Source organism: Scatophagus argus, chromosome 16 (genome assembly GCF_020382885.2).
Source record: "Scatophagus argus isolate fScaArg1 chromosome 16, fScaArg1.pri, whole genome shotgun sequence".
Classification (NCBI taxonomy): Eukaryota; Metazoa; Chordata; class Actinopteri; family Scatophagidae; genus Scatophagus; species Scatophagus argus.
Genome location: NC_058508.1, coordinates 3773431 through 3799788, shown reverse-complemented (window position 1 = coordinate 3799788; position 26358 = coordinate 3773431). Strand labels below are relative to the sequence as shown.

The following is a 26358-nucleotide window of genomic DNA, read 5'->3' as shown; positions in this document are numbered from 1 at the left end:
GACACATCAACTGAGAGAGGGACTACAGAGCTGAAATGAGAGACACAACATTAAATTTATCACACAATCAAACATTATCTAAAGGTCCTTCATTTGCTCCTGCACTCAGCATGTGAAATAAATTTATTTTTGTTCTGCCTTGACATCTCTCTCAAAGTTTGGTACATTCACAAAAGCAATACAGACTTTGCTACCTCTGAAAATGCTGGGCAGACAACCTACTGCAGAAAAGTCTGGATGAGAGAATGGCAGTTTGACAGTTTATTCAGCCTGCTGCACCAAGAAAGCAAAAAACCTCAAACTTTGAGAGGAATTCAGAATCCAGCTTTGCCAGTTTGCCGCTAAAAATGTCTAAATTTGTAGCGTTGTTGCAGTGCAGTTTGCAATGCTTAAAACCTGCAAGGCTGCAGAACAAAACTGAAAAACAACCCACGGACAAACATAATATCCAGAGTGTAAATTAAAGCAATGGAGGAAGTAACTTCTACAGGATTTATTGAACTAGTGTTTAACTTGGTGTTGTGTAATAAAAGTGCTTATTCAGGTTTGATTTTATCTAATCTGGGCTCAAAGCAAGGATTGTGAATTAAATTATGTTACACAAGACTGACGTCAGATCAAAGAAGACTTCATTTACTTCCACTGTACATTTTTTGGACATTAAAGTGACATTAAAAAATTATAGAGAGGATTGCATGTCAACGTGGTCCTGGGAGCTGTGGTTGGTCCAAGGGGAGGGGCCAGACTTAGAGCAACTGACAGACCCTATATGAATCGATCAAGATGGTGATGTAGTACCTCCATCAAAGGGTCTCTAAAGTAGTTGAGAAGCTCCTCACCATCAAGGCACCTGGTGTGAATGAGATTCACACTGAGATGCTAAACACTCTGGACATTGTTGGACTGTCTTGGTTGACAAGATCCTTTAGGGTTACATAGAGGTTAGAGACAGTGTTTTTGGAGTGACTAAAGTGGTTGCTACTGTTTTTAACAGAGTGGACTGGAGAGTGTGATCCAATTATCGAGTTATTCTTGTTCATTCTCTCCGGGAACGTTTATTCCAGGCTTCTGGAGAAGAGGCTCCAACCAACTGTTAAACCACAGATCCAGGGGAAGTAATGCAGACGCCATCCTTGCCATGGAATATTGGACCGTATTCTCGGTGAGAAGTCTCAGGTGGGTGTTGGTCATTAACAGGGTTTTCCCTTGTCACTGATCCTGTTTGTGATATTCATGGACAGGATCTCAAGGCACTTTATTTACAGCTGAGTATTAAGTGGCTGGGACTGGTGCAGTTGGGATTCGTGCAGCGTCAGCTGTAACGTACGCATTTTCCGCATTTTACTGAACTGTTGCAGTAAATACGGAGCCGAGTCAGAGGGTGAAACTTTTAATTTACTTGTCGATCTACATGCCAACCCTCATCTCTCATGGACTTCGCATAGTGACTAAGAATGAGACTGCAGATACAACTGTCCAAAATGAGTTTCTTCTGTAGCCTGGTTGGGCTTTCTCTTAGAGATGGGTGAGGAGCTCATAAGACTCCATAAGTTTTAGTCTGTAGGAAAGAAAAGAAAGGAAGTGACATATTTTGTCATTGGAGGGAACTCACTCCAACAAAATTTGTTCTCTGCATTTAACCCACCCAAGTGACGTGCACATACACACAGCAAACCCGGGGCAGTGGGCGACCGCGTGCAGCGCCCGGGGAGCAGTGGGGGTTAGGTACCTTGCTCAAGGGTACCTCAGCCATGGACACCGGGACGGGGAATCGAACCAGCGATCCACCGGTTACGGGTCCGACACCCTAACCGCTGATCCACGACTGCCCCGTGGCAGACACGTTCATTTGCCAGGCAGGAAGGGTACCTGGCTCTTATCAGTGAAATAGTTATTAACTTGTAAATGATGAGTGATTGTGAACACTATGTTTTATATTGATTGGTGCAACTACAATGCCATCAGTGCACAAATGTGTGTGTGTGTGTGAATGGCTTAATGTGGTACATGTTAAAGACCATTGACTAGTAGGTAAACTGGAGAAGTGCTATATAAATATAAGTCCTTTTACCATTACATATGACTGTGTAACATGAAAAAAGCCTCTAGTGACAAATCCAGAGTTCCCAGACCAACAGGCAGCTTTATACAGGGAAAAATCTCTCATAACAATAAAAACTCCGCACGACAAAGCTAGCAAAAGAATTTAGCTGAACTCCAAATCATTTCCCTCAGCAGGTAGGACCAAAAACAAAGCTTTAGGAGGGTTACGTTTGTCAGGTGGACACACACACACTCCGAATGAATGCTAGCTGTTGCTCCAATTCTGTTCTGTAGCATGTTAAAAAATAAACATCTATTACAGCTTTAGCGGTTGCATTAATTATAGTCACAAAGTGGTTACTGTAACATGCTTTTCTATTTTTAATTACTGATTTTAATAATCCATTATATTGCTTCCCCAACTGTGACATCTGATTAATTTCTGATTAACTGAAAAATGCTGTAAAACAGTCCTTATAACAGTCATTAAATGCTAACCTACAGCCTATAGTAAATTACTATTGATTCTGTTCCATTGATCATTATGGTGCTTTTCTCGCATGATAGGCTGAAGGCAAAGACATGAGTTACTGTGACATAGTGTGACCAACAAAATCTAACCTTTGTCTGTTCTTCACATGACCAGATAAATGCTCACAGAGGAAGCAGTCTCATCAGAACTATCTCAGTACAGTGCACAGTCAAGATTTCCTCTGAGGATTCGAATGGGCCTGAGGTTGCGAGCAAATTCAAATGAATGATAGCAACATCTCCAGGCCATTCATGCTGGAAGGAAGAGTGAGCTGGAGGGAATAGAGCCAGAGAAGAGAAATGAGAGGGATAACAAAGAGAGAGTGAAGGATGGGTGACTGGGGAAGAGATGAGGAGGAGATGCTTGAAGAAAAAGGAGAATAAAAGAGGCAAAGGAAAAGTGGAAGAGCCTCAAACAGCAGAGGGAAAGGAGGAACGGAGGAAGGTGAGAAGAGCTGAAAGGGCAGAGGATATGAGAGAGAATAAAGGCAAAGGAGGGAGAAGATAAAAGAGACATGGAGACAACCAGGCACTCATGTGATCAAATATACATAAGAAGTATACAACTACACAATGAACCTGATGCCCCTTCAAGCCTGCAGCAGACAAAGATGGAAAGACAGGAGGAGAAATGACAGAGAAAGAAGAAGAAGTGTGGGAACCTACACAAGACAAACAAAAGGTGAATGATGGAACATGTAAAACCGGGCCAAAACAAGCGACGCTGTTGAGCAGTAGCCAGTGACACTTAATGTTTTCATCCCCAACGTCTTTTGTGCCATCAGAGTTGATTCATAGGAAGATTGTACTCCATGTGTGACACACTCAGAAAGTCAGTTGAGATCTGGACTTGATGAGAAGCCAGAAACACAGCAGTTTGGTGTGGGAACCCAATTATTTTTCAGAACTCATAAGCTACTACATGAAAATGAGATTGAGCAGTTGAACATGCTGATTCTGTCTGACAAGTGAAAACACAGCAATCAATCAAGCAATCAATCAACATCAATCACAGTAGTGTTGGGCTTCTTCTTTGACCTTACTCAGAACAAAGTTACCTTTTAGTTTATCTGGAATTAACGTTCATGAACAGCAGTTGAAATAGACTGCGTTTACACCTACATTAACATGATCTGTATATGGTTATCCTATCTGGGTGAGGAGAACATCTCTTGATGAACAGTTATTCCTCTGCTAAGCACCAAGGCTGGTAAACAAAAATTCTCCCTCCCTCTCCACACATACAACTCCAGACAAGACAACCTCTGATTATTTAAATCTGTTTTGTTTCATTGTACAACAGAAATAAGTAATGACTGTTCTTTAAATATTCAATCTAATATTCTTTGAGCTTTTTATTCTTTCTTCCTCCCTAAATATTCTATTTCATTTTTTGTTATTACTACATGGCTTTGCTGTTTCATTGCTTCACACAACAATAAAACCTTGAATCTTATTTTTTAAAATTTTTTTGAATCCTTGTAAAACAACCACTACAGCTGTGGTTCTCACCAGCTATCAAGTAGCAATGGATGTCTTGGCCTTCCGACCCCAGTGGACATTAGTGAGCCCATTATGGCATGACGCACCACAGGAGATGAAGTTGATGCTGCACTGCTGATTTAACACACAACACAAAGGTTAAATTTATGGTTTATCTGTACTGTTTTAAGCTGTTTGTTTCAGTTTGCTGAAGAAGAAAGGCTTCAAGGATGAGAACTAACTTTTTTTTCAAATGTATGTCCACCCCATCTCTGATAAAGACCAGAGTTTAGCCACTTCCCTGAGCTTCTCTATGGTACCTTCCTTAACCTTCCGCGCAGAGAGACAGGCCAGACACATCCTCAGCTTTAAACAATTCACTATCAAAATTGTTTTTCAATAATCTTCTATCCATTAATGTCTGTCATGATTAGGGGTTGGAGGAAGGGGGTTGTCAGGAGCAGCCAAGTGGACCTGAATGCAACCAATTCTTAATTGTTTGCAGTGCATCTGAATGAACCCCTGAAATAAAGTAAAGGCCCAACTATACATGAAGCTATCCATGTCTGCCAAAGGCATCTGTGGCGCATACTGTATCTTGTGTTATATTTAGTTTTATACCTCACAGTGCCAAGGTAATAGCTCACAGGAAAACCACAGTAGCATTGCCAGACTTTTTCCTCTCTTCCTGCTTTTATCTATCACTCTGAAAACCTCAGTATTTATGGCTAAGTAGAACTGAAGTTGCATCATTTGTGCTCAGTCTCCCTCCCTGCAAACTCTGCTGGGTCATCTCACAGTACTCTCACTCAAGAGGGACTAGTGATTTCTGTCTCTGCTCTGACTGTCGTCCTTTTGAAAACACCCACAGCCTTATCCCTCTTATCTCAGCCAATTGCCTGTGTGCCTCATGCGGCTGCAAAGGTGATCACAGAAAATGGAAGCACAAGATGACAGCCATCAGTGACCTGAGTTTTGAATACCATCCAGCTTTTTTTCTTTTCTTTTCTTTTCTTTCCTTTTCTTTTTGCTGACTGTATTCCCACTTCATTCCTCTAAACCAGCTTGAAGCAGGTATTTCTCCTGTGCTGGCACAGCACTAACACAAAGCAAGGAGAAAAGGTGTAATTTGATAGTAGGCTGAGGGTAAAAAAAAAAAAAAGCTGTAGTCTAAGTCAGGCTGCGTTCACTGATGTGATGAGCCTGCTGTCAGTTTCAAATTTCCCAGAAAGTCTGTCACACCTTTCACGCATTTCTTCATTTTGAAATCTTTCCTTTAAATGACAATATACCTCCAAACAAAACCCATTCATCCATCCATCCATTTTCTATACCGCTTATCCGTCAGGGTCGCGGGGGAGCTGGAGCCTATCCCAGCTGACTACGGGCGAGAGGCGGGGTACACCCTGGACTGGTCGCCAGTCAATCGCAGGGCCCAAATGAAACCCATTTGATTTCAAAGTAATTATGAATGGCTGATCCCAGTCCTTTTCTACATGCAGAGCCACAGAGCTGGAGAGCAGATGCTATGTCTCAGCAACATCATCATTTTGACTCAAGTTAATTAACTGCATGTGCCAATAGGAGTGTAGAGATGTAGAAAGTGTCCCTCATCTACATCATCTCCAAATTCATTCTTTAATTTGCAGTCTCCTCACTGGCCCTGATGCCAACGCGCTGTTTGTACTGGATGATTCCACACAACCCTGCATCAAAACAATTTCTTTCTCCAGTGTCTGTGGATGGTACAGTATGATAAGAGAAGTGGAAGCTTGTGGTTAAGGTTTAAAAAACAGCAAACATTTACTGGATTGTGATTGGACATATACTCTGATCTGCTGCATGAACATCTACCCACCCGTCCACCATCCCACCTCCACATCCTAACTTAGATCCTGACATCCTGATACTGGGGAAAAAAGAAAAAAATTGAATTTGTAGGGATTGGCCTACTGAGGGCCTATGCAGTTAAGTGTTAAAAAACAACAACTCAGGAAGCAGTAATGCCCAATAAATCCTTAATGAAATTATAATCTGCAAGATTTCCATTATATTAATGCCCGTTGCCAGTTTTTATGGTTGCCATTTTTTCAGCAATACCCATTGCACATATTCCCATTCAGTTATGACTTTAGTATAAACATGTGGTAAGTTTCACAAGTGAGTGCCTTCACACACAGAGGGGACACACAGGAAGACACGCATGCAAGAATAAAACAAACAAGCAAACCAAGGGGTGGCTTTTATTGTGAAACAATCAGGAAATGAGATCTAATGTCCAAAATCTATACTGTAGAGAACTATGACTATAGACAGTAAGTGCTACATGCTAATTAATTTACTCCTGGCAGATTTGTCTGGTTCCCAGGCTACAGCTCTTCCCTCTCCTTTGCTCATTGCATTATGGGTGAACACCATCCATCAGCACCACACTCAAAGATCTGCCATATTAAGTATGAATTCTCTTTGGTATGAGGATACTTCATTTTGTCACTTCTCCAGTGTGGACACAAGGACACGAACACTTAAAGCTGCTTCATTTTCTACACTCTGAAAAAAACAAAACATTAGAGCTGCCGTAGCTGCTGTGGCTGCTGTGGCTGCTTAGCGAGGGAAAGAACATAGAGGACAAGCGTGACCAAGTCTAAATTCTACCCAAGCAGACTTAAAATGCTGTGGAGATTGGATTTTCACTCCTTTGTTGCTTCAATTAATAGGATAAAAAGCTGACACGCATTTTTTCACACATTGAATGAAAACATCTACTTTTACTTTCTGAAACATTTCGATAAGAAATGAAGTGTATCAAACTGATCTGAAACATCTACTGAGCATAGCAGCTCACCTTGTAATTTACAAGAACCTCCAATAGCAACAGCTGTGGACAGACTCAACCAGAGTGAATTTTATCCATAATACCTGTTAAAAGGGATTGTCATCCCTTCTGAAAAAATCCTGCTCCACAGTATACAATCAATTACTCATACAAAAAAGCTTAAGAATCTAATAAACTCATTTCATTTGTTCTGGACAGAGCCCATATTTAGGGGATTGAAAGGATTCACAGACAGATTTATTCTAAATATTAGCACAAAAAAGTTTATAATACAATTAGTAAACAAGTAGTTGGTCACATCTTTCTTAGAACTGTCAGACATTTTAACATGTGTTGGTTGTGACAACATGCTGTATGTGAGATGCGTAGTGGTCTATTACCTGGAACAAAGCTTCCCTGGACAACGTCCTTATAGGCCCACCAACTCTCATCAAGCTTGGATGTAATAGGCTGAGCTACAGGGACAAACAAAGAGAGAAACGTGAAACAAGTTTTATTCTGTTTGTTAACATGTTTTTTTCATGTTGGGAAGAATATTCTGACATTGAACCTCCAATAAACAGCAATGGTGAAATAAAGGAGTAGGAAGAGAATGCTAAAAAGAAATACACTGAAACAGACAATGACTGACAACTTTTACCATGTACGTTCAGTAATGTAGAGTATTAATGCGCCAACCAGTCCAATCTCATACATGTTGTAAAGACTTTAAAGGAAATAAAAAAGGTAAGAAATGTAGTTCTTAGTGAAATGGGGGTTATCACTATATTAATATGGATTATTCCAGTGAACAATTTCCAGTGTGAAAGATGCTGTCTTCACTTAGAGACTATTTTGACAAAGGAGTACAGAGGACTGATAGAGCACTTCATCATACATGGTTGCACTATGTGTGATGAAGTAGCAGATACCAGCATCAGAAATCCAATGATCTTGTGCTGCTGTGTGTGTAAGTTCTCTGAGACAAACACAATCAAATTTCTTGTGTGTGTTCAAATGCTTAGCCAATAAAGCTCATTCTCAACATGAAGGAGACAAATTGTAAAACAAGGATGCTTCACACACATGTTCACCCCTGCTGCACAGTAGATCTATGCAGTCAGCATAGTTTTAAGGTGGACACTCAAAATTAGTGTCATCAAGTCAGTATGTGGCCAAATATGAAATATGATCACAATTCGCCCTTCTGTCAGCATAACTCAGGAACAGAAGGGCGGATTGTGATCATATTTCATATTTATCCAGATAGACACTGGTTCTATGATCAAACATCAGATATAATCAGATTTCCTGCAGGCATTCCTGAGATCACCTTCATGAGAACAGGACAGATGGAAAATCATATTTTAGTAACTCCAACTGTCTTATTGCAACAAGTTGTCTTATTCTTATTAAACAACAGCAAATTTTTCAAGCCTGCATGTCACATCTTATGTAAATAACATGTGGAAATAGTGAGCCATAAGCCAAAAATGACATGTGAGCCATTTTACTTTTAACAAGCAGCAAGCATAGTGAACATCATCATCTAGCGTAATTTATCCAGGGCCCTTTGTCCTGTCCTCACAGTGACAGGTTCACACTGCTTCCAACTGTGAACCAAACTAGCTTACCAGTCAGCTAGGAAAAAAACATGGAAATATGACAACTTTGGAGTTAATAGAAGGAGCACTCCTCTATTTACGCTAACCCTCTCCAGCCACTGCTAACACATCCTCAACCTGTTTGTCTGTCCACTGAAAAATTATTATTATAGTTCTATAGCATGTTGATGTTGTATTCATAAATCTATGGCACAAAATAAGCATACCAGTGCTGTTTTGCTTGAAATAAATGTGAACTGTCAGTATAATTATTACTGTGGGTTAAAAACTAAATAAACTTGAGATGAAGCTTTCAAAGTAGGTCAAAATGGAGATTTGTTCATGTGGAATAAGTCCCTATGGTGGCTCGACACTGGTGTGCACAACTGCCTGTGGTACACATGAGTTCACACTTCGTGTCCTGTGTGTTTCTGGCCTCAGGCTGCCACTGATTGTGCTGTAGCTCAGCTGCCATACAACCCACCTGCCTGGCAGCAGCAGCACAATTAAAACAGAGCCGCCGGGATCTGACAGGTACATCTGAACAGTAGAGTTTGTGTTGCACCAACACAGAACCAGGTCACATGAACCAGACAGGAACAAGACTGTTCATCACTACTGAGTTCAGTGGATAGGCAGTGGTGGAGGAAATATCCACATCCTTTAAATTAAAATACTACTGCCACACTGTAAAATCACTTTACCAACTTAATACCAACCAACAATCCGAAGCTCAGAACTATTAAGAAAAATTAAAATACTTAAAAGGAAAAGCAGCAAACCACATGTTTGACAAGCTGGAACCATGAAATGTTTGGCAGCTTTGCATTAAAACTGAATGAAACAATTAATCGGTGTTAATTCATCTTCTGTCAATCGTCTTGATTACCGTAATCAACCATTTCAGGTGTACTTGTATAAGAACTTGGTAGTTTAACAAAGACTTATAATTTGCAATCTCTTGGTTTGTATTTCAAATTCACATTGCACTGTGGACAGGTTGCCAGTCCATTATAAGGCTAACCCATACATCATCAGTTTAAAGTAGCAAAAGCTCATGTATAATCATTTGTCTTTTTCAATTAGAACCCAACGTTTTTGAGTAGAAGCTCTCTGATAATTTGCCATCCATCCATCCATCCATCCATTTTCTATACCGCTCATCCATCAGGGGGCCTGGAGCCTATCCCAGCTGACTATGGGCGAAAGGTGGACTACAGCCTGGACTGGTCGCCAGTCAATCACAGAGCTGACACACAAAGACAGACAACCACACATGCACATACTCACACCTTGGGCAACGTAAAGTATTCAATAAACCTAACAAGCTTGTTCTTGGGATTGTGGGAGGCAGCCAGAGTACCCAGAGAAAACCCATGCAGGCACAGGGAGAACATACAAACTCCACATAGAAGGGCCCAGATCTGTATTCGAACCTGGAACCCTCTTGCTGTGAGGTGACAGTGCTAACCACTGCACTCTGATAATTTCCTTGAAAGAAATTACTCTAGAAGTAAAAGTGATAGGAATGGAATGGGACAATACTGTAACGACAAAATGTATAGAACCAGGATAGAACGGGAAGACATAAATCAGGACTGAGCTGTACAGGGGAACACGATTTCATACTGTGTCACTCTGTTTGCTCAAAGTAGCTAGGCTAGCCTAGCTGCTAACAGAGGTGATGGGAATGCTCCTGTCTGCACTGACTTGATGCAACTGGAACATGAGCCACAGTTAGTGACAGCAATACTTATGAATTACATTTTTTTCTGCAAATGCTGATTGTATGTCAACTTGCTGCATTTAAAAATAGCCTATAATATTTATAGAGACATTCCACTGATTTTACACATAAAGTTTGTTTTACTAGTCATGAGGTGTACGCAGCCTGTGAAAACATTTGTAAGAAGTTTTCTATAGCTTGGAAGTATGGACATTCTATAGATACTCAATACTGGACCCAAAGATGACCACCTGTCACTTGAATGAAAATTGTTCACCAAACGCATGAGTTAGAAAGTTTTCGACCTTAAGTTCTGCTTTGTGGCTCCCAGTGCACATGCATCATTATTGCTTCTCCCACTGGCCTCAACTGCACACTCTTGGTTGGCTCAATGACTTTACACTTGAGTGACTTCACATGAATAAAAGCAACCCTCCACCCCAATTTAAGGCATTGCATGAGTTTTGTTTTGTCTATTGTTGAAATAGACTTGTCACTTATCAAGAGATGGCATTATAGCTGTTCTCTTGATATCCACATTTATATGAAGATATCAACGTCAGTGGTCCAAACTGTGGCGTTCTGTTCAGGAACTAAGGCTGGAAGCTTCAGCAGTGATGAGTAGGAAGTCTTGACTCATCCCACTGTGGAAATCACTGTGTGCATCTGACTAAATGGATGGTCGCCTCGGCCAAACTGTATGAGTACTATGACATATTGACAGTGATATTCATCAACTATTTATATTCACACTGTGTTTTAGTCAGCCTGTGAATGTGTAAGGCACCACCGCTACTGTGATTTGCGTGTGTGTGTGCGAGCGCGCACGTGTGCGCATGAAGGATCATGATCAAAGTACTGTGTTTTGAAGTGTAGCATGAATTCAATCATCTCAGTGGTTTTTAATGTCACCAGTGTGCAGTGACTGGTGTGGTCCTCCGTGTCTCTCTGTGCAAAAAGCCTGTTGACACATAATACTGTAAGCAGCACATTTCACTTGATGAACAACGTGAAATGAGGACAGATAGATGAGATGGCAGGAAAAATTCAAACAATTACCCGAAATACGTAGAATTAGGCTTCAAAAATTATATATATTTCTCTGGCCTCTGTACGCATTTAATTGTGACTTGCTATGAATGACAGGATCATTATTTTTCTTATTATATATTCATATATATTTCCAAACTATACTTCTATGTTGTTCTAACGTTTTGAAGAACATTAGTTCTTTCTTCTGAGACTTACCTGATGACGTGCAGATGATATATGTTTGCAAAATCACAGCTATATCCCAAACGACATGCATTCTTCGTTCAATTCATGCTCATTTTCTGCAGCTGTTGCGGGACGGCGTTTTGCGGGGTTGCATTTGTATACGGCACGGCCTAACTTTAAACATTTTCCACGTCTTTTTCCTCCCAATTATGCCCGTCTCTCCCCGTGGAGCGCAGAGATGGTTTGAAGCCTCGTACGAGATCTGTCCTCACAGCACCATCCAGCTTCGCTTCGCTTTGGCGTCCAGGCAACATTTCAGTGTTTTTGAATCTAGTGCGCGATCTATTGCTGTATCTATCCACCCTGAAGACATTTCAGTTGTGAAATCCGTTCATGAAGCATTTTCTTCACCTCCTTCTTTCCTTTGGAGAAGGTGGATGTTCGTCCGCAGCGGATCAGGCAACTTCACTGACAATGCAAAGCGCACCGAGGGCGCACGGACCAGCAAGGGAGAGGACATATTCGTGATACTGTATTGATGTAGAGCAAAATAATTATAATAATAATTATAATAACAAACAAACATGTCTTGCGAGTTGTTCAGTTTATGATCTGATGAGACACAGGCTATCAGCAAGGGGAAACAACTTCATAAGTTAATAAATGATTGGGAAACTAAGCAAAGTGCTTCAAATGTCACAAAGTCATTCAACCACAGAGACTGGAATAATGAAAGGTTGTAGGCTGCAACAACACAAGTAAACGCTGTCTGATTCAGTCATTTTATTCAAATTATAAGAGAAAACAATGTCAACAGTGATAATGTGGCTTTTCTTACAGATAAAACTAATCACCCAGGGCATTGACTCATCCTCATAAATACAATGACAACTGTGGATAGCTGTGCTGTATGCAGACGGCCTTGGTGAATGCTCAGTCGTGCTGACCCATTTAAAGACGCTGCAGCTCACTCATGTTGATATTGTGTCGACCTCTGGTGTTAACTTTGGGCTACTTCATTCAAAAGGTACAGAATACATTCAGTCAGACTGACCCTGATACGGTATGCAGGATAATGATACACTAACATTCATGGGAATTTAGGGGTTTTAGCAACTAGATGGGATTTATATTCTACAAGTAGAAATTTGGAATGTCTTTAAGCTGAACCAGGATGTATTTCCTGTCAATGGCATTGAGAAAGCATTTGAGACCTTCATGTGTTGAAATGTCATTTAACGGATCTGTAACTTCCTCATAAGTTCCAGGAAAGACTTGGGTAATCTGATACTCACTATAGTGGATAACAAAGCCAAAGTTCTGAAGGTTATTTTAGTTACAGATTGGTTCTTTGTGTTGAAATATTTTTCATTACCAAAGCTTCACTGTTGGACACATGATAAATTCACTGAAAAGTCCACTCTCACTGCTAAAGTTTCCACATCACAATTGCAGTGTGTAATCAGTGGGTATTCAGCCAATGGGAATGAATATCCAGTCCGACACTTCCTCTTCCTTTTCTTGGTTATCGTTTACAGTCTCACGAGCAACTTGAAATGTGAGATGGCAAGAGAGAAAGAACAGATGCAAGATGTTCGGGTTTTTTCTGGTTCCCTTGCTATACCTGTTGTTCTCCTGTGGTTTTCCGTTATGTATTTTGGTTTGTTCCTGTATGTTGATGTGTAGGGCAGAGCTGACCTTCTGTCTCCTCCTGCCTCTTCACCTGCAGAGCCGCTGGTCATTGTCTTCAATCACCCAGCTGTATTTACAAACTGGTTCATTCCTTATGTCCACCAGACTGTACAGACACCACAGGAAAACGGCAGGAAAATATTTGGGTGGGGCTGGAGTGATTAACCAACGCTCTCCCTCTTCATTAGTGACAGCTGAGGTGCCCTTGAGCAAGGCACCTGACCCACCAAGTGCTCCCCCTGACATGGCAGCCCACTGCTCCTGTGTGTTTCACTGCATGTTGCATGTGTGTGTTCAATCAGTGATTGAATGCAGAGAAGAATTTCACTGTATATAAAAATATACTGACAAATAAAGTTTGAAGTTTTTTGTTTTGTTTTTTTAAACTCCTGCATTTCAGTGTTCGTTGTTTGGTTTAAAACCAAATTACATTTAAGCTAATCTCTAAACACAGAAAAGTTAGAAAGCTCAGTCACCTTCTGGACGCCTTCCTTTGCATGTTTTCCATCTGCCTTGAGAACTCCTCAGGATCTCAGGAGGAGCTGGAAGACGTTGCAGGTGAGAGGGACGGTTTAGAATACCTTGCTTAGCTTGCTGCCACAGCATCCTGGCCTCGGATAAGCAACAGGAAGCGGATGGATGGATAAGAGAAGGAATCTTACTCAAACCAGGGAAAAACGGGTGTCCACATACTATGTACCACGTAAGTGTTTATTTTGTTTGTTTTTACTTCAGAAAGACACATACTGTCACATATGTAATAGATATTTATTCATAGTGTCAGACATACAATATGATTATATGACATGACTGTTTATGTGTTTCCTGTGACTGGATCTTCCACCCATTTCCAGTGAACTCTGTGTCTTATGTTCATGATGAAAGCACAGATTTTAGTTCACACTAAACCAAAAAGACAAGATTCAGAGTTCTGGCACTTTCCTAGAAGGGACAAGGAAAGACAGGAGGATGTGTTAGAAGTCAGTTATATATTGCTCAGCTATCCACATTTCTCTGTGTCTCAAAAACACACACACACACTGACACACAGATATTACATAAACTCTTGTTATTAAACCCATTTTCATCTCCTTTCACACAGATGGTTTCCTCAGACACAGTGAGCTCACACAGATTATGCTGTAAAGACATGTGAGATTCAGTTTTGACCTACATTGACATGACTTCAAGATCATCTCTGATTCTTTTCCATTCTCTCTCTGTGCCTCACTTACCACCTCCCCCTGCTGACAGCCTTTTGTGTCGGCGGACAGCAGCCTTGTCCATCTCCCTCAGCAGAGTTTCCTTGTTGTTCCTTATGTTGGCTTTTGCTATCTCCAACAAAAACTCAATCTTCTCTTGGCTGAAGGGAAGCTGGAAGGTGGAGAACTCCTCCATCTTTGATTTGAACTCCTCTGCATCTGTAGGAAACAGTGAGGACCTGCTCAAGCTCCAGTCACCTGCTGCCACTGTGTTAGGGGCTTTTATAACTAGTGATTGTACATCTGGACTGGACTGGTGGAGTTCACCCTGGACTGGTCACCAGTCAACCACAGTGCTGACACACAAAGACACAGAAGGGCCCAGATTCAAACCTGGAACCCTCTTGGTGTAAGATCATGGCGCCCAGTTTACTGATCCTTTGTGGCAAAAGCAAATGATGTTAATAACTTGATAACATGAATTCTTGTACTGATAAGTTAACTGTCAGTGCTCTTCAAAAATTTGACTCCAAAACAAACCAAATTACTTCTGCAACACAAGCATCTTATATTGTAAGCCAAATATCCATCCATCCATTTTCTATATCGCTTATCTGTCAGGGTCGCGGGGGAGCTGGAGCCTATCCCAGCTGACTACGGGCGAGAGGCGGGGTACACCCTGGCCTGGTCGCCAGTCAGGGCCAACACACAAAGACAGACAACCACACACTCTCACACTCACACCTAGGGGCAATTTAGAGTAGCCAGTTAACCTAATGTGCATGTTTTTGGTATTGTGGGAGGAAGCCGGAGTACCCGGAGAAAACCCACGCAGGCACAGGGAGAACATGCAAACTCCACATAGAAGGGCAGCAGAGCGTCTCCTCTACAGATAATGCTCTTATTTGGAAGGTATTTGTGAGAAGTTCTTATGTAAATCTTGTTTTCACACTTTTTCATAGAAGAGAGACACCTCAGAACAGATAAAGCGCACAGAGTAAAGACATAAATTTGGTCCCTGAAACAAATTTCTGACCTTGTGTAGGCTCATTTATAAGCCAGTCATGTCTTATTTTGGCTCCTACTGTGATGAGGCAAATAAATTTCAGTGCAACAAAAGAAAACCATAGAATTTTAAGATCTCAAATTAGAATTGTTTTAGATTAGGCTTTTTTGTAGAAACTGAGATTAAGACGTATGAGAAAATGGTCAAAATCTCAGTTATGTCTTGCAGAAATAGGTTGTACAAAGATGAGATCTTGTGTTGAATTTTTCTTTTCAATGGAAAGGTCCGTTATTTGTAAGCCAGCTATAGATACACGTTTTGTCTGATGAACTCCTTGTACATGTGGCCAGTGTGAGACAGTGGAGGTATATTAAACTCCAGTGTGTCCCATGTTTCTGCATGCAGATGGAACTCAGAAACGACAAAATGTTTTCATTGTAAACCAAGTTAGCGGTTGGTCCGATAATCAGGCACTAGTGAGTGGATGAAGATCCAGAAATGGAAAACATGAAATCATTTTGTCAATACAAACAAACTTACCAGCTGATCTTTCAAGGTAAATGTCAAAGGTATATTGATATAAATGTACATTATATTGAAATCCAGATCAAAGTTATAGTTCACTAGTTGGTTAACTGCCAAAGCATCATTGTTCCCAAAATCATGGCTCACTGCAGTTTAGGGAAGTATGCTTTTTTCCCTCCTTTCGAGCAGTTCTGCTTTCAAAGAAGTTAAGTCACAAAACAAACTTGGGTGTAACAGACCTTTGCAGTTTTGTCTGTTGAAAAGCGGCATGTAAACGATCGTGGGCTCCTTCTCTTTTCCCTCGAACACGTAGCAGTCCTTTGGCCAGTCTCTGTCCTCCAAGATTATGTCGCCTATCTCTGGGAAAGGCTTGTTAACCTCGGCTGCGTAGTCCCTGGCAAGAGTCAGGGTCTGTGAAGGGAGCAGTAAGCGAACTTTGTTTCAGGTTTCACAAGTTAGTCACAAGTTAGACATAGGCAGGTAGGCATGCATGCTTTAACAGCATGCTTTAATACATGGTTTATAGGTTGTAATTAATGGCTAGATTAATTAAAAGTACGTATTCTCCTCATTTATCTGACTGAATAAATGAAGTTTGCAGAAACTGAAGGGGACAGGCAATCTTTTATTTAGTTTAAACCTCCACAACACAGAATGTGGCTGGAGGTTTATGGAAAGTTTGCTTTAGCTGCACAGTCTATGGCCACAGCCAGTGTGTGGAAGAACAGAGTACAGACGTTATTAAGGTGGTATTTAGCAGGGTGTTGCATATTAAAACAGCCACAGTGAACCTTAGACTCAGTTGCATTGAGTCCTGTTGAATAAATTACCTTAGATAATGAAAACCACAAGCTGTAACACAATTGCTCTGTTGTGTAAGTAATATTACCTTAGTACTTGATTCACTGGCTTGCTGTTAATAGCCCATATATGATATTAGTGCTGTTCTGCAGGCATTAGTTTCCATCCAGTGTTCAGTCAGAATGAAACACACTTTACAGTACCTCAAACATGTTTCCAGCACTGTACTCTGGTGCGATGATGAGGTCGATGTCCCTCTTGTCTCCCAGAAATGAAGGGTAGGCTACATTAATCAGCAGCCCAGCATCTATCAGGTGAATTCTGTCTTTGGAGCGGAGGCAAGGTGGTACCATAGCATCTGTCCAGCAGCAAAACAAAAGAGCACAGTTCAAGCAAAGTTGTTTTAAATTATTTTATTTTTTTACTTACTTACTCCCATATTTAATTGAATTTGTCCATTGCTATGCAATCCATATACCACCTTGAAGGTCATCCTGGATTATAGAAATGTGTCTCTCAAAGTGCAAACATTTATGAAGCAGATGGAGCAAAATCATCGCTTGTTGTGTCCACCTGATGAATATAACTCCATATTCACTCTCCTTTTAGCTCTATTTTTGGTCTCTACCAACTCCAGGGAGAAATATTTGCCTATGTTCACATGCACTGCCAAGTGCGGTAGCAGGACTTCATTAGTGTTTGAAAATTGGTATTATCTAGAACTTCCTGAAGTAAATAGTGTCTCCCCTGAGAGACTCGGTAACATTACTGTTTTTACCTAACTAGTGTTCTGCTTTGAGGGTCCACTTTTTGTAACCTTAACAAGATCCATATTTACCACACAGACAGGATCCTCAAATTCCCAGCAAGCAAAATATTCAAACTCTAAAAATATATAATGAAAATGGAAATTATTATTATTATTATTAAGTTTATGAGGTTTGATTTCTCACCTTGGTATTGGTAGAGGAAGTTTGCAGTAGTTCCCCATTCCCATTTCACAATCAGAGGAAGGATTCGCTTAAGAAACAGGGAGACTGGGGGGGGTCGAAAAGAAACACCCAAACATGTTTACAACACATTTAAATAAAATTGGTTTGTTTGTCTACAACATTGTACAGTCTGGCCATTTTTTAGCCACACACTGACCATGTGTTTTGAAAGCTCCGTCCTCCAGATTTTGGCTCCAGGTCTCTACTACCGCCAGCAGCTCAGAACTCCACTGCTGAGAAAGATTTCTTCTTTCCTCTGAACTCTTTGACTCCCACCATGCAGACTCATTATGATTTACTTTGTCTGCAAAGGATAAGAATCTTTTGGACACTCTGGCATTTTAAATCAGACATTTGGGGAGTCATTATTCAAAAAGTGAACTGAATTGAGAGGAAAATTGAAACATTGTCAGTTGTCATTATCAGCAGATACATCCTTATGAATAAGCTTGCAACTGCTAATAAACAAGTGGATTTAATGAATAGTGCTGGAAAGAGGTCAGTTTTATAGTAACCCATCTGAACAGGATCATCATCATTTACCTTCTAGTATTTTCTGCAGCTTGTCCAGCTCAGACAAAGCAGAGGGATCATTTCTAGTGCTTCTGGTCAGGACTACTAGTTTATGAAGGGCATTGTATACACGGAGGTACTCTTCTGCAGCAGCGTCTACATGTTCAGGCACTGAAACACACCCACACACACACAGCAAGCATGTAACTGTAGAGTAACCACTAGCTTTCCACCTCAACAACAGATTTTTCCCTGCAGCTTCTAAAAACAAGTTTAGTACATGAAAATGTCAACTTGGAATTACCCTTAAGCCAGGGAGGGATGAGATCTCTGATAGTGTTCTCATGAGCCAATGCACTGGCAAGAACACCTACATGGTTTCAACACACACATGCACACTCAGTTTGACAATGCATGATCAACAAATCCTACTGTATTTTCCACTGTCCACTTTCACCAAAGTATAAACCCATTAATGCTACTAAACTGGCAGTACAGCAGAACAAGTTGAAAACCCAACACTGACACATCACTTTATAATGATGACAACAAACGACTTGCTTAACTTGGGAGCACACACCTTGTAGTTTGACCATGTCCATCTCTGGCTTCTTCTCCAGCAGCTCTCCACCCTGGAATTTGCTGCCCAGGAGAGACGTTTCAACAAAGACCCCCAACTCTGTGAAACCAGCCTCGTGAGGGCTGAGCTCAAACCATTTCCCTAAAAGACAGAGCGTCTAGTTTACACTTAACCCAAGTCAGTAACTCACTTACACCACTGTACCACCTGCAATAATGTGACGTACATATGTATGTGTGTGTACCTTCTGTAGGGCCATATGAAAAGCAATGCTTCTCTATGGCGCAGTAGATGGGGTAAGGGTTGGAGGCATTTCTGCTGGCCTCATCTGAAAGACGTCGTAAGTCCATCTGATGAAACACAAGATGTTCCTCTGAATGAGTGCATATAGTATGTTTATAATAGGATGTGTTGTAACTCAAATATGATAAAATAGGTGTGAAAGTTTGTTGCCTGTTTCATGATCCCAGCAGAGGTCAAGACCCCCCAGACATCTGTGAGAGAGAAATGCTCCTCCTTGGCCCTCTCACCCAACCAGGCCAGAGCCTCTTCCAGCTCAACCCCAGGTCCTGACAGCCTGGACACAGCTTTGTCCATGTTGGTGCTCCACTGTGGGTCGCTGTACAGGGAGGACATGGACCTATTGGAGAAAACATAAGTGAAGAGAAACATCATGGATAGAACTGAGAAATATTTTCTGTAAGCAACTCACTGATGGGTTGGTCCAAAATAGGCTAAAATATTAGGGGAAATATTGGATCAACTGCCATGTTTATGTTGTTTAGTGTTAAATTCACAAATGTTACTTTGCAAATATACTAAGCTAAGAACATAAATTTAAAAAACCCAGCCTTGAAAAGAACTATATTGTGTAATCATTTCTAATGTCTACATAGGGATGGTTAATATTTCTGTGGTCGGTGGCCATGAGGGAGTTGAACGGTACAGACATTTTTAGACAGCAGAAATTATTAAATAAAAACATCCATCCATCCCTCCATTTTCTATACCGCTTATCCGTCAGGGTCACGGGGGAGCTGGAGCCTATCCCAGCTGACTACGGGCGAGAGGCGGGTTACACCCTGGACTGGTCACCAGTCAATCACAGGGCGAACACACAAAGACAAACAACCACACACTCTCACACTCACACCTAGGGGCAATTTAGAGTAGCCAATTAACCTAATAAATAAAAACATGACTTTCTAAAAGAGCTTCATACTTATCATGAAAATGAAAACAAGGAGTGGAGTAGAATATGGACAGGAAACATCTGGAGCACATCTAGCTTTTTTTTATGAGGCCGGTGGGAGAAATCCTAAATTAGAGACTGAATTACACAATTAGTGGAACAGAGGGTAGCCCAGAGGTGACGCAGTGCTTGAGCTATCTAAACATCAGCATGTTAACACTGTCATCGTGAGTATGTTAACATGCTGATGTGACGATTTAGCTAAAAGCAAAGCTGTAGCGAAGAACAGCCTGACACAGCTGCAGACTAAAGACTTTCCCTTAGGGGACAAATAAAGGAATTCTGATTCTGATTCTGATTCCTCTTGTCATCTCAAGATATATGTAACAGGATGGTCATATTATTCACACAGGAACATATACATTTGTTTTCAAAATGATTAAATCAGAATAATGAAATAATTAACTTGTGACTAAAGATGAGAGGATTAAACAGATTACTGAAACTACAACCACTCCTAGCTTCCAAACTACATCAGTGTTCATGCAAATGCAGTGTTTGATCATGAGTAATATTCTAAGAGTATACAAGCTGCTATCCAGTTGATCAGCTGCATTATTTCAGTTCTAAGCATGAAATGTCTCTGCTCAAGTCTCTCCTGACTCTCACACTCAATAAAACAGAAAGCTTGTCGAGTAAACATCACTATTTAATACATATATCATGCAATTTAATCCCATAATTGTTTTTTGGTTTTTTTTTTACAGATGTATTTGCAGCATCTCACAAAGGATGGGGCCTTAGTGTTGGGCCTGAGGTCATTCAACAGCCACCTCACTCAGGTCTGCTCTGTGTCCTGGTCTGGCCATTGTTGCATTGTATGATACACTCCTGTTTATGTGTGTGTAATAACTATTACCATGTTGACCCAGAAACTCCTCCCAGGTACAGCAGAGAGTCCAACAGACCTTCTTTTTCCATCTGATAGAGGGAACCCACCAGACTCACAGCTGCCCTCTGACCCCCACCCGATGCCATCATAGCAATGTGGGGAACAGAGTCCTGGATGGAAAAATGGAGACGTGGTTAATTTGTATTAGTAGTTGTTATAGTGAAAGCAGTAGTAGTAATAGCAATCACTCACAATCCTCAGCGGTTTGAAGCATTGACATATATAGATAGAAGACGTGTCTACGTCCTCCCACTGTGCAAAAGTAAAGCCAAAATACTGCCGATATGAGTGCTGCCATCTTGCTCTGGTGATGTCATTTGAAGCTGGAGTGTGCACAGTGATCAGGCAATTGTGGTTGCAGGATTGAATTTCCTCCCTTACACAAAACTGCCTAAAATAACAGTAACCATCTTTGGGAAAAAATTATCCCATGTGACATCTGCTGACATGGAGGGAGAGGGATTTATGACTGTCACCGGAACGAGCCATCAGCGGGCGATCAAGACATTTTGGGTTCATTTTTGGGAAGCTGTCATGAAGTCCATCTTTACAGACAGTCAGTGGTTTGAAGTTGCTGATCTGTTTTTTCTCCTTGTTCCCCTCAGTGATTTTCAACATTATTAATTTGATATGATTGAGGTGCACAAGAAAAGTAAATGTCTCTTTTTTAAATCTAATCTTTTTTAAACATCTCCACCAACATCTGGAAAAAATATCTGGATATTTACTGTCAAAAAGTCAAATTAAACGACTTGAAGAGGTACTGGTTTCTGCTCTGTTCTGGTGATTGTAAAGCCCTCACAATAAGAAGTCATGGAGGTGACAGACATTGATGTCATATGATGATAGGCCATCACATAAGATACAGTATATGTAGAGGTTTCTTTCTTACAGCAGTGCAGTTGATTCCCAGGCTGTTGAGTGACTCCAGAACTACTTGTTTCCTCTGGTGAACATATTCCTGCTCACCAGCACACAAAGTCTGAGAATGACGGGTGGTTTTCTGGAGAGTCAAGTAGAGTCGACAGATTCAGAGTCAATAAGAAATAAAGCGAATATTGAAAACAGATATAATTTATAAGACACTTTTAGAGAACTTTACATGGGATCATCAAGATAAAATGCTAGTTTGGACCACAAAAATAGGGAATAAAATAGAATAATATTCCCAATAAAGAAATATGTTGTTTGTTTTTATTTGTTTGTTTTTGAATAAACTAAGAATAAAACACTGCATTCATCTCAGAGTAGAATCTAGCTCAAACTTTGAAATGTGTCACACTATTATTCGTATTGTACATACAACATTCACTAAATTAGAATCAGCTTTATTGGTCAAGTATTTGTATGTGTACAAGAAGTTGCTCAAAATGTCACATGTAGTTCCAAGAACAGGTTACGGGAAGATAGAAACAGACACACAGCTAAAACACGGACAAAAATGCTTTGATAGACTCATGCCTGTGGTGTCTTTTAATGCACCTGTTGTTTTTCATATATTTAGTGAATTTATGTGTTAGAAAGCCATGTGAAATGACTATGACCTGTGACGTCATTATTAATGGACTTGTTTTTTTCCCCAATCGCAATTCCCTCCTAAAGTTGTGCTGCCGTTTCTCACGACTACATTATACTTTATGCCTTGTGTGTACCTGTGCGTAAATGCCAACATATGTTCTGCTATTATTATTATTATCTGAAAGACCTAATATGTTGTACTGTTTAGGCCGTTTGTGTGCTGCGATTGTTTTAGTTCAGTACGTAACTGGGAGATTGCTAAGGAAGCTAACTTAGAACATAGCTTGCTACTGTTGCTGTGTCACTCGCATCTGTAATTTTACATAACATTTACGCTCTCATGTAGAGAGTGCCGTTAGTGTTCTCTGCAACTGCCTTTGAGTTTGTATTGACTGGAACTGTTGCTTAATCGTTGTTCGTTTGATTACATAACGTAAACTTGTGTACTATTTCATTTGTGGTCTGCTACCGCCTAGTGGCTATAATTCTAATAGAATATGCTTGATTGCAAGTATAGTCATTTCAGTTAATAATCTGCATTTTATTTATTCTCTTTTGTAGAGACCACACTCACACTCTAACATACACGTATAAACCCATTCACACTGAAAACCTGTACCAAGAGGATGACAATAAAGGGAGAGCAACTGATTTAGAAGCACAGTCCAGTATCTTTCCCTTTCCACTCAGTCAGAACCCAATTAACCGGAGTCCCACACTCCTTCACATTATGTGCAAATGTACTTTTTAACATTTTCCATGATATGAGCAATACCACTACGGTTCCTACTTGTTGCCATGAGCAGAGTAGTCAAAAGATAAATTACTTTTTTTTTTTTTTTTTTTTTTTTTTTTTGGTTAATCTGCTTCTGTACTACCTTATAGATAAATACACACAGACACATGCAGTATCACAGTAGCTGGAACTGATTTTCAAAAGTCATGAGAGAAACAGTGAATTACATATATTCTGCTATGAATGTGCAATTTAAATCATTTGCCATGAATCTCTCACCTCAGAAGCAGCTGCAGCTCCCTTCATATTGTCCACTGCTTTGACAGGTGCTCCTGAAATCACCAGCCAAATGCAAATCACTGAGGCTGAAATGCGCGTATTTCCACTATGCATTTTGAGACATGGCATGTACCACAACTAAATTACGCAAGCTCTCAGATGTACCTAAACTCTCTCTCTCTCTCACTCACACACACACACTGTCCAAAGTCTAACATGCACATATTCAGGTACAAACTTGTTGATTTCGACAATATGTTGTAGGTTGCAGTCAGAATTTCACAACACGTACCCAACGTCAAATTCCAACCAGACTGAAAAACAAGCAACAAAGAAGAAGTGCCAGAGCTCTTATTCAAGGAGCATAAATGAAACCCTAAACAATCTCACACATTTTGTCTTCTCAAAATGCTCTCTCTCTCTCTCTCTCTCTCTCTCTCCAGAGGATGATGTTGAGTTCTCCGAGCTTTGCAGGCCTGCTTCTGTCCTGATGTCTGATCAATCACATGATCATATGAATTACATGATTATTTAAATCACATGATCATTTAATTGTCTTATGTATGTCAATCTACCTAACAGTGATTGTTTTAATCAAAACAAGAAGAAAAACAAGTACCATGAGGCTTGAGAGCTGTGAATGATGAGAGATTGAGGTGTTGGACTAATCATCTAATAGGGAATCTAATGAAGATTTCCCATGCAGGTTCCCCGACATCCGACATCTCCCCCATAGAACGGTCCTCAACATCCTGGACAGGTGGGGGCAAGACGCGGGCCATTCAACGGGAAGACTCATTGGCTGGCTGTGTGTTGCTTATGAAAATTGGCCACGAGGTTGAGGTCCACAATTTGGTGAGCAGGAACCCAGGATCTCTCATCAGGACCGTAACCCTCCAAGTCCACAAGGTACTGGAAAGCTCTACCACGCCGATGAGAGTGGATCAGGTGATGCACGGTATACACTGGATGGTCACTGACCGTTCGTGGAGGGGGAGGTGGTGGTGCCACAGTGAACCAAGGGACTGTTGTGGACTGGTTTAATGGCTGGCTTGAAGGATATAGTCAGACAGTGGAAGGAATATGATCTTTGAGGATTTCTTTAATTAGATAGACACTTTATTCATCCCCAGGGGATCAGCTGGGCAGAAGTCGCTGAGGCAGTTAAACAATTCTGCAACGGTGGCACCCCGGAGGTGGATGAGATCTCTCCTGGGTACCTCAAGGCTCTGGATGTTGTTTGGCTGTCATGGCTGACGCACCTCTGCAACATTACATGGTCATCAGGGACAGTGCCCTTGGAGTGGCAAACTGGGATGGTAGTCCCCCTTTTCAAAAATGGGGACCAGAGGGTGTGTTTTCACTATAGAGGAAACACACTCCTCAACCTCCCCGGGAAAGTCTGGGTGCTGGAAAGGAGAGTCTGTCCATTTGTCAAAATTTGCATCCAAGAGGAACAATGTGATTGTCCCGGTCATGGAACACTGGAAAAGCTCCGCATCCTCACAAGGGTGCTGGAGGGGTCATGAGAGTTTGCCCAACAAGTCCACATGAGTTTTGTGAGCCTGAAAAAGGCTTACGACCGAGTCCCTCTGGGTATCCTTTGGGGGCTTCTCCGTGAATATGAAGTGGATGGTCCATTGTTATGGGCCATCTAACCTCTGTATTGCCGGGGTGAGATCTCTGTTTGCATTGCCAGCAACAAGTCAGACTTGTTTCCAGTTAGGATTGGACTCTATCAGGGTTGCCCTTTGTCGCCTGTTCTGTTCATAATCTTTATGGACAAAATTTCTAGGATGTCAGGTTTTGTGGCCTTAGGATTCCATCTCTCTTAGAGTAGAGCTTCTGCTCCTTCACATAGAACAGGAGCCAATTGAGAAGGTTCTGGCACCTCCCTAGGATGCCTCCCAGACGTCTCCCTGGGGAGTTTTTTCAGGTCTGTTTTGGGTCTGGACATCATGAAGGGTTTTGGAATGCCTTGGTATCCCCCCCCCCCCCCCCCCCCCCAGATGAGCTTGTGGAAGTGGCCGGGGAGAGAACAGTCTGGGCTTCCCTGCTGAGGCAGGTGCCCCCGCAACCCGGACTCAGATAAACAGAGGAAAACAAGACAAGACGAGGTATACACAACCTGTGAAAACTGAAACCTGAGGTCCTCTATAGCCCTGGAGTATGGACATTTTACAGGAACTGTAGAATACTGGACCCAAAGATGACGACCTGTCACTTGAATGAAAATTGCTCACCAAACACATGGGTTAAAAAGTTTTCTACCTTTGGGGACAAGCTCTGCTTTGTGGTTCCCCCTGGACATGTATCATTAGTGACTTAAACCGCACACTCTTGCTTGGCCCATTGACTTTACACTTGAGATTAGCATATATAAAAGCTCCATAGATTCCATGAACTCTATGAATCACGAACATAGAAAAGTTCATGATACATAGAATGATAGTTGACTTTGTAACATGATCAGTCCCGCCAGCATTTTTATGAATGTCCCTGTTGTAATGGTGGACTAGGGGAAATATGCTTTTTGATTCACAGGAGATTTTTATGTTGTAATACTGTAAATTAAGCAGCCAAGCTAAGTGTGAACACTTTGTCTGAATCCTATATGAGTGGGAAAATGACCTGAATGATGTCAGTGAATCCTGATGACATCATCACTTAGCAGCTATGCAGGATGAAATAAAAGAGTATTTAGAGCTTAAAAGATGTGGGCCCCTCCAAGGTTGGGAAGACCAAAATTTATGATATTATGTGTGTATAATGGAAATTGTAGAAGTAGTCTAAAGAGGCCTCTAGACCACTTAAGACAAAAGTCAGCTTCAGTTTCTTTTTCATTTTCATTTGCAAATGCCTTAACGTTTTGGAGGTGTTGTACTAAATGGCTGGAGTGCTGCTTAGAAAGTGAAATGTGAAAAGGTGAGAGATTATATGATGTTTGGGTG

The 26358-nt window shown here is 41.0% G+C and overlaps 2 protein-coding genes across 3 annotated transcripts in view; both read right to left on the bottom strand.

Annotated features, from left to right (window-relative positions):
• Positions 1-11988, bottom strand: part of LOC124073472 (carbonic anhydrase-related protein 10-like) — a 70829-nt gene extending 58841 nt beyond the window's left edge. Inside the window, exons 1-2 of the mRNA XM_046415731.1 lie at positions 11450-11988; positions 7273-7347 (exon numbers count right to left, since the gene is read on the bottom strand). Coding sequence (XP_046271687.1) covers positions 7273-7347; positions 11450-11510 — 136 coding nt within the window. The 5' untranslated portion in view covers positions 11511-11988. The remainder of the gene's footprint in view (positions 1-7272; positions 7348-11449) is intronic.
• A 1872-nt stretch (positions 11989-13860) lies between these two features.
• LOC124073464 (cytosolic phospholipase A2 zeta-like) overlaps positions 13861-26358 on the bottom strand; it is a 34806-nt gene continuing 22308 nt past the window's right edge. The window contains exons 1-14 of one of the 2 annotated variants that reach the window (XM_046415712.1): positions 23408-23601; positions 21767-21877; positions 20842-20984; positions 19184-19370; positions 18975-19080; positions 18731-18871; positions 18455-18520; positions 18181-18321; positions 17795-17941; positions 17599-17682; positions 16849-17003; positions 16084-16255; positions 14347-14532; positions 13861-14053 (exon numbers count right to left, since the gene is read on the bottom strand). In XM_046415712.1, coding sequence (XP_046271668.1) covers positions 14010-14053; positions 14347-14532; positions 16084-16255; positions 16849-17003; positions 17599-17682; positions 17795-17941; positions 18181-18321; positions 18455-18520; positions 18731-18871; positions 18975-19080; positions 19184-19370; positions 20842-20984; positions 21767-21877; positions 23408-23536 — 1812 coding nt within the window. In that variant the 5' untranslated portion in view covers positions 23537-23601 and the 3' untranslated portion in view covers positions 13861-14009. Of the gene's footprint in view, positions 14054-14346; positions 14533-16083; positions 16256-16848; positions 17004-17598; positions 17683-17794; positions 17942-18180; positions 18322-18454; positions 18521-18730; positions 18872-18974; positions 19081-19183; positions 19371-20841; positions 20985-21766; positions 21878-23407; positions 23602-26358 lie in introns of those variants that run through there. The other variant, XM_046415714.1, reaches the window with a different exon arrangement.